This window comes from Andrena cerasifolii, chromosome 1, assembly GCF_050908995.1.
Source record: "Andrena cerasifolii isolate SP2316 chromosome 1, iyAndCera1_principal, whole genome shotgun sequence".
Classification (NCBI taxonomy): domain Eukaryota; kingdom Metazoa; phylum Arthropoda; class Insecta; order Hymenoptera; family Andrenidae; genus Andrena; species Andrena cerasifolii.
Genome location: NC_135118.1, coordinates 17,822,311 through 17,835,984, shown reverse-complemented (window position 1 = coordinate 17,835,984; position 13,674 = coordinate 17,822,311). Strand labels below are relative to the sequence as shown.

The 13,674-nt window shown below is 41.5% G+C and overlaps 1 protein-coding gene across 10 annotated transcripts in view; it reads right to left on the bottom strand.

The window, feature by feature from the left end:
• The window catches only part of Nmdar2 (glutamate ionotropic receptor NMDA type subunit 2), a 265,424-nt gene that overhangs the window by 13,720 nt on the left and 238,030 nt on the right, over positions 1-13,674 (bottom strand). For 7 of the 10 annotated variants that reach the window (XR_013085217.1, XM_076810952.1, XM_076810972.1 and 4 more), the window contains 7 exons: positions 10,043-10,190; positions 7,408-7,591; positions 6,300-6,439; positions 4,429-4,541; positions 3,012-3,296; positions 597-778; positions 46-281 (listed from right to left, as the gene is read on the bottom strand). Coding sequence is in view for 9 of the 10 variants with exons in the window: in XM_076810952.1 (XP_076667067.1) it covers positions 46-281; positions 597-778; positions 3,012-3,296; positions 4,429-4,541; positions 6,300-6,439; positions 7,408-7,591; positions 10,043-10,190 (1,288 nt within the window). In the remaining variant the exon portion in view is untranslated. The remainder of the gene's footprint in view (positions 1-45; positions 282-596; positions 779-3,011; positions 3,297-4,428; positions 4,542-6,299; positions 6,440-7,407; positions 7,592-10,042; positions 10,191-13,674) is intronic. The other 3 variants (XM_076810965.1, XM_076811012.1, XM_076811022.1) reach the window with 2 other exon arrangements.

Here is a 13,674-nt window from a genome sequence, read left to right as displayed (position 1 = left end):
TATCTCGGGGGTCGGCATAGGTTACGCGAGCAAGAAACAGCTTACCAAGCTGAAAAGTGCGCAACAGCCACCGCCGTCGCTTCGCGCCAGATGCTGCCTGACATACTTGAAATACAAATGCTCGAGAAGTAGAAAGGCTGCGGCCAAGAGAATCCCCATCATCAGTAAGAGGAACGCGGACAAGAACTGCTCCAGTGCCAAGGGATCGCTGCTCTTTTGAACCTCCTTCCCCGGCTTACAGGTGCCCGTCATCCAGTACCTCCTCAGACGTTCCAAATCCCCTGAAATTTTAAAGGCTCCCGCTTTAATAAACACTATCCCATTCCACAGGTTGGAGAGCGACTTTCCGGCGCGCAGCTTCACTCGCGTTTGCAAAACTGTGCTGAAGAATCTCTGCCAGCGATAATGAAAGTGGCGAGGGAGAACGCGGGAAAGCAATTTAATTGCTAACTCAACGTGATTCTATGACGGTTACGAAGATCTTTACAGACGCGTTGCCCTATCGTTTTTCCATAAACGATGAACTCAGGGTGTAATGATTTACGTTTGAGGAATCTTTTCTTAGTTTACAATTAAATTATGATGGATATCGATACCATTGTCTCTGTAGTCCAGTAGACGTTTGTTGAACATCTGCAAGTACTTGGAGTTCCTCGAGAACGCGAGACCGTATCCTGTCATGGCGTACCACGATCCTACCGTCAGCAATCGGCAGTCTTCGTCCTGCGCCACCAAATAGTCCAAAACCGTTCCGTCGTAGATAAATGCGTCCATATCTCTGTTGCAAAGGAAACGGCGCTGATCAAGATAGCTGTCGGGGGCAAAGGGGGCTTCAAAAGGGATCGATGGATTCGCACGAATCCTACTGCTGATCGTGCGGAACTTGTTCTTTTTACACGGACCGCCAAAAGTCCATTCTAACCGCAGTTCGGTTTATCGAAGCTTCTCCCGCCTTTTGTCAATATTAACGGGAACTTTTCTCGACTCGTCCAGACAGTTTTTCACTGATGCGAATACTAGGCTGGCTTCCCTTCTCTATACGTCTCGATTTTTTTTCTCTTTCTTGGCTCTCACCCCAAAGTATGGTTCTACTTCATAAAACAATAATCCCTGAAGAAGCTTATTGCAATCGAAAAACAGGAAAGGGTGCCGACCAGGCCTTAAAGTTTAGAATTCATTGATGTTTTGGATTTTAAGAATCTCTTAAATATGGTAAGACTTATTGAAATTTTGCTCAAATAATATTGAAAGAGCCTTCAATTTTCTGCAATTACTTTGTGTATTATTTCTCGTGTTTCCAATATTTTTTTAGATAATAGCGTTTGAATGTAGCAAGGGCCGCCCTGCGGGCGTACCAACTCTGCGGGGTGGCATATTTATATAGTGCGGACCTCTCTATATTCAAATGCTATTATCTACAAAATGGTTGAAAACACGAAAAAATAACATGTACAGTAATTGTAGAAAATTGAACGTTCTTTCAATTTTATTTGAACAACATTTCAATAGGGCTTACCGTTGTTTAGCAATTCTTTAAATCCAAACCATTGATGAATTCTGAACTTTGAGGCCTGGTCGGCACCCCTTTCTGTGGTCCGAATGCAATACAATTTTTCAGGGTTTATTCTTTTATGAAATGGGTGAGAACAAAAAAAATGGATGTTGAAAAATCCACCCTAGTGAATAGGTAGGGAGATCGGGGCAGATTGTAACAAAAAAAGTTTTCACAGCTTCTCCTCGAAAGTGTTTCCCTCAATCAGGAAATAATTTGCGGGACTTACTACTTACATATGTGGCGAACAAAATGTTGGACACTTAGACATCTAGCTTCATCTTAAACAAATCAAACCTTTGTTACAATGTGCCCCAGTCCGGGGTAAATTGTAACACCATGTGGGGTGAATTGTAACACATCTGTTTTACTTATTTAAATACAAATACGAGCACAAATAAATATTTCTAAAAAATATAAATGAAAACACAGATCATTATTAAACATTTGATCAAAATATTCTTCTTCGCTGTCTTTACTTTTGCCTTCATACCTTTCCTCCACTTTTCCGATTCTTCATTGCTCTGTTGTTCGTCTGGAGCATCTTTTTCCGGTGTGTCAGCAAATAGCGTCTTTCCTTTATCACCATTTAGAGCGGAGTAACATGTTACAATTTACCCCGAGCTGAAATTTTTGCGTTTTATCTGAGCAACCGAGAAACTAAGCATGAAATTACTAAAATGCGTGCGCATTATAATAAACCAATGTGTGCTGACTCGTTTGCGAGAGAGAAGCAAAAATTCAAACGGTTTCAAATGACGGCGAATTGAAATGAAAGTGCTAAGCCAAAATTTGCTTACGTGCTCTGCATACTAAAATTCTGGGCTATAACCACAAACTGAACACATAACGCTCGTTTGTGTCATTAAAACCGACTGTGCTAATATCATGAAGCAGCTCCCGCGTGCTGTGGGTTCGCAGATTTGTCGTTCAAAAGATTTTACTTATGTTACAATTTACCCCGTGTTACAACCTACCCCGGCGTGCCCTACTGTCGATCACTTATTTATGATCCTCGAACTAAAACGACTACAATCAAAACACAAGTACGCCAAATTGCAGCGAGTAAGCCTCTCTGTAACCCCATAGTTACACCAGGAAAACAATGTCATCAATATCAAGCTCCATCTATTCGACATTACCTACTTACTCCCTGAGGAGGCACTAATCTCCTGTCAGCTGTGTCGCGATGCATCTAACAGCATGCGCTATACATACAGTCAACTACCCTGCGCAGTCCCGTATTAACCGTCACGACGAAAACCGCGCGAACTTATTTGCAGATTAGCACGGGGGAGGTGCAGCGACGACGTTTCAGAAACTTCGATAACGAGGTGTATGCCATTTAGCGGGAGGGCGCGGTTAGTCGACGCGTGTCCAAGTTTAACAACACCGGCCAGCAATTTCGGCAATTGCCGGGCTATTACCGGGCCTCGAGCGATCGGGTTTTGTCGCTTACCCGCTGATGACCGCCTCGATCCCCTCGGAAACGCAGCTCTTGTTGAAGGCCTTCATGTACGCGTGCATCTCCTTGAAGTATTTCGCCAGGGTGCTGTCCGTGTGGCTCCACGGTATGGTGCCGAATTTGAACATCGGTTTGTGGGACCACGGTTTCGCCAGCCGGTAATCGTCCACCCCGGTGAACTCGTGGAACTCTTCCCTCGTGATCATGAAGGCGGCCAGATTGGCAGTGTAAATGGCAAGGAACACCACGGCGAATAACGCCCATACGTTCGTCATGAATCTGTACAATTACGGGTGATTGCTCGTAACTCCAAGCAATCTCCAGTGCAACTTTAACGCTGATCAGGGCAACACCGAGCCCGATGTGACGGGCAACGTCCAGCAGAGAGGCAATGCGCGAGGCTGTGCTGCCGCGAAAGACGTGCGAAATTCATCGATCAATATCGCGGATTGCATTTCGCCGCGCTAAATCACTCGGCTGCGTTTTCTCGCGCGTCGCCCATACATCAGGCGTTCCATTAATCGTGGTTTTAGAAGCTGCTGGTACTGTTTCGAATCGCGGCGCTCGCGTGGAAACATCGATACTGCGAACGGTAATGATCGATCACTTTTTAACGCGCTCCTCGTTAGTCGAGGCAGTAATTGGCGGGGAAAGTAAACGGCACAGTCTGACGTATGAATTTTGGTGCACTGTTCTCGAAGGCTACGCGTCGGAGTAATTCATCGGGTTTTGCATAGATTAGGGGGAGCGCGGGACGAGCACGCTTGAATTCGCGCTACGCCATCCGAGAAATGAAATGTGCATTTTTCCGGATAATGGTGCCGGTAGATATGGCTTCTTGGCACGCAGGCGAAAGTATTCCACCGCTGGGAATATATCTCGTTCCGCGGACCCGCGCTATAATCTAAGATATTACTGTTTGATTTAAACGACTTCCTTATACCTCTGCCGTAAATTATTCGGCGTTGTTGCGCTTGCCAACGTGGGGTGGTTACTGTTCGCCGAGTCGTATTAAATCAAGCTAATACAATTATCGATGAACTTGAAAGTGCGATAAATTTTCATCCTCACGACGGAGTAAATGTTAATAAGTATCTCGCTGCATTGCTGCACGAAGGTAGTTACGAGGAAGCTGTTCCGCAGAAACGACTAAGAAGTCGATAAAAACTTTTGTTGCTCTATCTATGAGACATAAAACAGGAGAATCGAGCCATAAAGCGCGTACATAAATACCGGACTTTACTTTGGCAAGCGCATTTGCTAAGTTCTCAGTTATCCCCCTATCTCTGTTGATCTTCCGCGACGGAGAGACAAACATTAAATACCTTCGAGCATCTCTTTCTATTCTCGCCTGTAGGCGGCTATGATTTACGGGATAGATTTTAATTCCGATTGAAATTGTTTTACCGACCTGGCTGTGAATCCCCTGGGAGAATCGATATGGACGGCTGCCTGAAATAGTACGGCCCAGACCAACCAGTACGTCCGGCAAAATGAGAACCGATGATTGGGAGATGGATTCTTCTGCAAGCAACAGAAAAGTCTCGGTTTCATCACCTTCATCCCATTATTGCGGCGGGGCTTAGCAAAAACGATGCAACGATGACGAAACGTTCTACTTCCTATTCGGCTCGGGAATTACGCGGAAGCAGAAATTAGGAAACATGTTTGAAGAAGCCGGGAAGTAATTTCGTACACATATGTCCAGAGGAAGGTGAGGGACTGCCAGATGTAGAGTCACTCCAGGTGACATTTATTTTCGCAGATTTGATAGTATAGGATTTCTATCGGTGAATTGTGCCGGTGATTATGAAAGTGGTGTGAGTCAAGGAACCCCCAAGAAATTGAGATTTCTCTTATTTTATGTTTAATTGATTTGTATTCCAATATTATGAAAGAATTGTTGTAAAATAGCCGTCAAGTAAGCAGTGACATTATTGTGTCACTTTCATAACGAGCCGCGGCAGTTTCACATTCATTTTTATAGTGGTGGGAGTTATTTGTTCTCTGCAAGTAATTTGTGGGGCAAGAAAAGAAAGAAAAAGAAAGAAAACGCGAAATATACTTAATTATGCTGAAAATATGAGAAAAATTAGGAGAAATAGTGGCGAAGAATGCGTTACCGAAAATGGCAAAGTTGTGAATGACAAAGTATTTGAAAATAAAAATTCTGAAGATCGAGAAACTACGTTTGCGCGATTTTAGAATCTGGGAGACATTCAAAGGTTCAAAAGACACATTTTCGTACAATTTACTCATAAAATTTTACAGTGATAAATAAGTTTGACATTAGAAGAGCATATATGTAGCATAAACGTCGAGGTTTCACAAAATGAACAACCAGTGCAATGAGAATAAATAAAATGTAATGATGAAATATTAGTATAAAAGAAGAAAGAAATACAGAAGACAACAGCAACGTAACTGTGCTCTTAGCACGCTTTCCACGACTGCCCCATCTCGACGATCTGTACGACCGCCGAGCACCGCCTCGATTCGGCCGTCTTCACCGAAACTTCGTCCTCCGCCGACCTCCGTCTTCCGTGCGAGAATGTAACGCATGCCGGCCGCTATTACCATTCCTACATTTATGTTGTGAAACATTTTGCTCAATAATGGATAAAATATTTTTGAATACACCCAAACGCAACAAACGTCTAAATATCTCCAAAATAAAATCACACGATTTACACCACTTTTGTAACCACCGGTACAATTGATTTGTTTCATCTCGAAATTGATAAGTAGAGGGAAATAAATGAAAGACCCGCGACAAACGAAGGCACCTCGAATGTATTATAACAGAGCTCTTCAAGTTCTTCTCTTTGAACCCACATAACGCCCCAAATAGGAATTTCATAATAATAAAAACGTCACATCGCATGCAATATTGCCTATACATTAGACTACGAGGAATCTGCACATTAAATCAACTCTACTCTGTAAATGCCAAACGAAACCATAAACTCTGCCACAAAATTGGATGTTCCTCTCGTGCGGGAGATTTCTAACATCGACAAAAAAAAGAGGGAAAATTCTCTTTTCTTTCCTACGTAAATGATGAAGGTAATACAGGCAACGTTATATGCATGTATATAATGTCGTGGAGCACGATGCCAAGTTCGCCCGTGATTAATCTCCTTTTTACTGCTGCGTCGCAGGGCGAAGTGTCATTAAGATTAACGATATTGTCCAGGTAGTATAATAATTTGTTCAATCGGGAGTTGGTGCTCGGGAGACGAAAAACCATCCATAAGTAATACGAAGCGAAATTAATAATACCAGTGTCTGCGCAGCGCCTGAAGGGTTTACCTTCATGTTGAAACCGGATGGTGACAACCATTCGAAGAATAGTATCATTATGGTGGCGGCGTGTATGGCGACGATGCCAACTAGCATCCAGGATGCGGTGTCGAATGGTTCTGAAAGCGATAACATAACAATCCTCTCTTCATCTATTTATAGTGGATATTTTAATGCGCTGCCTCGTGCACAACCGTCTGGTGGGTCGTGCAAGAATCGATTTCTGTCCAGGAGGATGAAAATCAGAGCCGATATCGATGCCAAGAGCTTCGAGGTACTTAAGGGGTTGTTCCGGACTAGAGCCCATAAAAATAGGTGATTTTTAGGAATTAATTAAAGGAAAACTACTACATATAATTTAATGGGACTTCTTGCATTGAATTAACAATGTATTAAACCGCAGAAATATATTTTTTGTTTTATAATTAAACATTGCAGACGGTACTGGGGAGTCGTCAAATTCGAGGCGTCAAAAAATTCATCCAAATTGGTGGAACCTGTAGCACCTAAACCATCGGCCTGAAGTAAACAACAATGCCAGATTATTAAAGGGCATGAAACTCGCTCGTGGACTACCCAGAGAAAATTACAAAAATGACATTTTTTGACAAAGTAACGACACTCGAGGTTTGAAATCACTTTTTCCCTATATTATTCACCCTTTCAACGCCTTTAAAAATTACAAATTTTCAATTTTTTAAAATTTTACTCATCTAGCCACGAGCCAGAACTATATTCTCCAAAATAAAAAAAGTTTCAGTCGAATCGAGTGAAATCACTTTTGGAGATACAGGTTCCACCGATTTTGAGAACGCAGTTTCGAGAAAAGCGCGTTTAAAGTTTTGCGCGAGTGCCGAGGGGTAGGGTGTTACCCACGCATTTGCCGCTACGCAAATGCCTATAACTTCGAGAATCTTACCGTTTTTAAAAAGGTTGAACATTCGAAAAATGAAATAAAAGAAATGGATTTTTAGACCAGAACCTCCCCTTAGGTACAGAGTTACTTTTACAGCTAGGATGTTTGAGCTTTGTCACCATTGACGAGTGATATCATTAACGCTCAGACAAAACGTTTCTGAACTCTCACCGAGGAAGGCAGTAGGGGATATTATGCCAGTCCTTTTCGCTACCACAATGGCGATCCCGGTTTCCATGTACGGCACCGTAAAGTCAATTACAGCTTCCCTTTCAGAGTTAATCATCAGAGACGTCATCACCATGTCGGTCTTCCGATTCACGAGGTCCGCGATCAGACCATTCCACTTTCCATTCTACGAGCAAACAATACACGGTAAAGCTTCCCGTTCGCGAGCACATTTAACCCCTACCCCGAGCCATGTGTATTACAAAGTGCCATGGCGATCGATCGATCCTCTCGCTTAACGATCATAATAAATTCAGACGCGTCGTTTTCGAAGTTACACCTCGCGACCCAAGCCCCGCTAATGCATAGGCGCGTAAATATTCACACTTATCGGCGTCGAAATGACACTCTATTGGCGCGCGCTACGGAAATCCATTCTCGATGCAAATTCTAGGACATCGTTAATGGACGCGGACGCAATTACACGTGAAATTAATCTATATTGCAGGTTCCATCGATGCCGCTCTGCGGCACTAAAGCCTGAAAGCTCGGATTAAACCGGATCGACAGCGACCTGTATAGATGTTGGAACTTTCAAGACGTTCACAGGCCACTTCCGCGATTATTGAAACTAATCCCTCCAGTCAGGGGATCAAGATTTTCAAATTAGTTCTATGGGGGATGATCGTATGACCTATTAACGCCCATCCAATTTCTCAATCCCGTTAAGTAAATACAACCCCTGGCGATAAGTTTGGAACCAGACGCAAAAATACGAAATTAACGAGAAACACTAATATTTTTTATGCATAATATGCAACGGTATATATATGAAACGCGTGGTAATGTTAAATTGGTCTATTTTAAAGTAAAAGCACCAAAAATAATTAAGAATTTTGTTTTTTATATAATACAAAATATGGAAGAAACAAAATGTGTCTGGGAAATAAGTATGGAACGGACCGATGTTCTGGAAAAAGGTGTGGGAAAATATAAATTTGCAAAGAGATTAACAATAATTTTGTCAGTATTTGTATTACCTAGTATTTTCTGACATTTGTACGTGCATATTAGTTAGTTACTTCATGGTTTTCATTTCATTATTCTCTTTTCAATACTCTTTTGAGACTGGAAACGATTTAAAGTTACGCATAATTGCATTATTGAAAGAAGGTAATACTCGGCAAAATGTAGCTGAAATTTTGAATGGTAGCCGAAGTGCAGTAAGTAAAATAAAAGGAAAATTTAACGAGACGGGCAGTGTGGTGAATCGCAAAAGAGGCGGACGTCCGCGCTCAACTTCAAGAAGAGATGACAGACGATTAAGACAGATCGTAAAGAAAATGAGAAGAGCCACGTCTCACGAAATTAATGAAAAAATGGGGTATTTTTTCTGCAAAGCAAAGACAAAGCCATTTCTCACTAAGGAACACAAAAAGAAACGTTTAGAATGGTGTAAGAAGTACGCGCATTGGACTACAGAAGATTGGAGTAAAGTTGTTTTCAGCGATGAATCGCGTATATGCATCGGAGGAGGAGACGATGCAGGACACTTCGCGTGGAGAACACCAATTGAAAAATTTAGTGAAGATTCTTTAAATTTTAAAATAAAATATCCAAAGTCGTATATGGTCTGGAGCTGTATGACAGCTCAAGGAGTTGGACAAATATGCATTTTGTATAAAAATTGTGAACTCTGAAGTATATATTCATATATTAGAACACTTTTTAATACCGAGTTTAGATCAGTGGTTCGAGGATTCGGATGATTTTTATTTTCAACATGACAATGCAAGTTGTCATCGAAGCAAAATAGTTCAAAACTACCATCAACAAAAAGGCTTTCGAACCATAAAATGGCCAGCAAATAGCTCAGATTTAAGTCCAATCGAAAATTTGTGGGCACTTTGGAAACAATTTATACGCGACAAAAAACCAAAAAATAAAAATGAACTTTTGGAAGCCATTAAGCTGTCATGGAAACAAATTTTGCCATCACAGTGTGAAAACGTATACAAGCTGTGATACGTGCACGTGGGAACGTCGCAAAATACTAGGTAATATAAATATTAAATCAATTATCGTTAATTTCTTTGCAAATTCATAATGTTACATACTTTTTTCCAGACACTTTTTTTTTCTTGCATATTTTGTATTATATAATAAACAAAATTCTTAATTATTTTTTATGCTTTTACTTTAAAATAGACCAATTTAACATTACCACGCGTTTCATATATACACCGTTGCATATTATACACAAAAAATATTGGTGTTTCTCGTTAATTTCGTATTTTTGCGTCTGGTTCCAAACTTATCGCCAGGGGTTGTAGAATGGATCTATCCTTCCAGTATCCGTCCCCCCTTATTTGGGTAAGCCGAGTCTGCGACACGATTCCCAGCAATTCGGTTCTAAATACGTTGAACCTACTCCCGATTAAAATCGGGAGTACCGATGAAACGTTTTCAAGGGGAAGAGAAATGTTTCGTAAACTCCTGTTCGCGAAGGGAATTAAATTATTGGCCGAAGGATCGTTGGAAGTAACGTTCACGTAGGGAAAGCACGCTGATAGAATCTTGTTTACCAGGGGCGTTCGGAAATTATTATTTACCGCAGTGAAAATTCGCCGAAGCTTACCTCCAGCGTGCCCCACTTGCCGTCTTCCACTCTAACGAGCTCGTAAGTGAACCCGATTTCTTCGGAGAACTTCTGGAGCAGATCGATGCAGAATCCGCTGCAGCACTGGTAGAAGCTCCCGTTCTTCTGCGCCGATTGGATGTCCATCCTGAAAAACAGCAGGCGCTGCAGCTTCACGGTGTGTTTCTACGTTTCATTGCGCTGCCCGGACACGCTGCGATTCACTCAATCGCCCCCCGGGAAAAATTCTCCTCGGAGATCACCCGGGAGAGGATGCTCGTTTCAGGATACTGGCTATTGCTGCTAATTGCTGGAATGGTATTGTAATCGTTTTCTTCTAACAGTCCTTTCCACATAATACCGCGGTTGCAAGGGGAGGAGAACTTGCGCGGAAAGTTTTTTCGTCTCGAGCAAAGAATGCTGGGTGTTCATGAATAGCAAAGCAGAGATTTAAAAGGCCGTACCATGCCTCGGCATTCACTTGGCATACATTTGTACCGCTGCGGGGGATAGTCGATTAACCGTGCAACATGTTTCCCTTGGAGTCTAGCAATCCGACAGAACGCGAGAATGATAACATTGCTCACACCTGTGTGAGACAACCTCTGATGACCACCGTGACATGTTCTGTAATTGCAGCTGATGAACAACGGTCAACAGTTTCAACACAATTATTACGGGGCCACCAACACCCTCGTGAATCATACAGTCCACTTCGAGCATTCGTAAGGAGACTCGGACAAAACCGGGACGTGCTGTTATTTTTCAGACTGCCTTAAATATTCCCGCGTCGTTGCGGCGACATATTCTGGCGATGTGCATTATTCCGTCGACAAAAGATGATCGTGTTACAATCGTGCTTGCTAAAGTTATATCGTCTTGTGTGTTTTTGATAATTAAGAAACTTCAACAGTTCTGACAGTGCTCAGGTAGGTCCTTTTTGGTGTGAATTACGTTAATTGTTGCGTATTAAAGTGTAAATAATTAAAGGGGTTGTTTTTACTTCGCCATGGTATTGTTGATAATTCGTAATATTTACAAAATTGTATGCTGGGGAAAAACTGTACGGGGTGAAACCGGGTGCCCGGTTTTGGATAAAATGCGTATAACAAAGAAACGAAAAGGAGGAAGCTATCAAAATTAAAACTAAATTTCAATAAGGGACCACAACTAAAAAGAAAGAAAACCCCAAAATTAAACAAAAGACCGAAGGATAATGATAGCGGCGGTGATGAAAACGTTGAAGACATTTGCATTTATTGCCAAGAATCCTGCTTCATCCAAATTGAATGAAGGTACAGGTGCAGTGTACCTGCAGCTTTATTCTTAGCGGGGTTGCGAATGGTGCACTGGTTGTGAGACTGAAGAATTGGATGAGTTCCGTTGTTGTAGGTGCTAGAGCCAGTATCTAGTATGGTTCCCGGTTTTACCCAGGTCAGAGGTAAAATCGTAAAACCGGATCATATTTTAAAATCATTTTTTTGTATTTTTTATTCTATTAAAAAAAAATGCAAATTAATTGTAGGCACAGAACCTATCCTGGCCTGCAGGAATGTTTAAGGCAACTTGAGTGGGCTGTTTATTGCCCTGTGCCGAGGAAAAGGACGTGCCAGGGTGAAATTGGGGGACAGCGGAAAACAGCCCTTGGAGGTCACTCACAAGGGAAGATCCCGAACGCGAAAATTAAAAGGATTCTGAAACTTTGTGAGTATGTGGGGGATTTCCTCCTGATTGCAGCGCAATTTTTGTTTGCTGCCCAAATTCACTCGAGGGGGGTGAAATTAACCCTTGAAAATTCGACTATTTTCCGATTTTGTGTTATAACTCGCGAAGTGTAAGAAAAAAAGTTTCAAGACAAAAGTTAGTTCTTTTAATTAGATCTACCACTTGGTGAAACAATTATTTTACAGTTCACGAGTTATAACACAAAATCGATAAATAACCGGATTTTCAGAGGTCAATTACACCCCCTTAAAGTGAATTTGGGCAGCAAACAAAAATTGCATTGTAATCAGGAGGAAATTCTCTACATATTCACAAAGTTTCAGAATTTTTCGAATTTCCGAGTTCGGGATGTTCCCTTGTCAGAACGTAACCGTCGAACAAGGCGGTCAACTGTTTCGACTGTCTTTAGCAATAGCATACTGTGCATCTTTATCAACGTATAATAAAGAGCTTGTTAATTTCTTAAGTTAGTGAAGTTCTCACTACAGAATGTACTATTATTTAATAAATAGTTTATTCCAATGAATCCCAATTGCAATTTCTTTTTTACGTTAATAATATCAAAGTTATCAGATTTTATCCTTAACGTCCCGATGTTGCCCCGGTCTCCGTTTCTCATTGGGGAATACTCGTTGTAATTTTGTGAATTCCTAAATTTAAGCTTCGATGGGAATTAGAAGCAGCAGACAAGCTTCAATGACCGTCAATCGTTAGACGTCTGTTGAATGAGCTTGCATCCTAATTAATCAAGCACAATAGACGTAATTGGCGACAAAATTTACAGGGCATTGGACCCTAACGACGCACGCCGTTAGATAAACGAAGAAACAGCGCGTGCCTCCGACGCTATTGTGCTAGGATCCAGCCACTGACAAGATCCCCCTGCTTGCTGGACATTGAAACAACAGGCAGTGGATGCGGGTTAGTGTCAACTGATGACGTACGGAATCGTGACTCGTGTTTTGCCAGATGCATAAACAAGTAACGTCACGAACGCGGGAGATGCAAACATGGAGATAATATGGATTGCGCTCCTGCGTTCGACTGGATTTCCATTGCTGAACAATTACAGCTGTTGCGATGTGTTTGCTTTGATGCAAGGCCTATGCGCTCCTGCCATTAGATCGACAAATACTGCGCAATTTCAGCTGCAAAAATGCCGCAGAGTTACAATTAGAAAATCAGTAATGGCTCGAAGTGTAAAGTTATCTTCGGAAATTTATTATAAGCAAACTACATAATGAAACTTTTTGAAACTTTCAGCACTTTTTATTGGATGCTTAAGTTATTCGAATATATTTTTTTAATTCATTTAAAGTGGATTTATAAACTGTTCAGGACCAGTAACTTAGCGCTTCAAAATTTTTCTGCTGTCATGGTTGACAGTTTTAAGAAACTGTTCATCGAATATAAAAAACTAAGGAGTTTTAGAAACTGCATGCGGGGGGCCATGGCACGACGGGTTGAATTTTGAAAATTTTGAGAAATAAAAAATTGTGAAAGTTTGTTAGAAGATTAACCTTCTTCTTTAAAAAAGTAAAAGGAAGGTACCATGAAATAATCTCGCGCTGTGCCATAGGGACGGGTTTGGTAAACAAAATGCGACTTGAATGATACGAATCGGATGAATAGATTTTTTATAAAGCGGCCAACCACGTTAAAACTCGTCGTTTCGAGAAAGACGCGCTTAAACTTTTAGAGCCTCGAGTCGAGCGCTTAGAACCGTCGCACGGGAACGGCTGTAACTCAGTCAATTTTATGAAATTCTCTATGAAATATCCGGGCATCATTTTCGAAATACGTATCATTCAGAAAATGCAAGAAAAAAATCGACTTTTTTCAAACTTTCACACTGTCGTCCCGCTTTGAATTCGTTTATATCTGTGGACACTGCGAGCTACTTTATT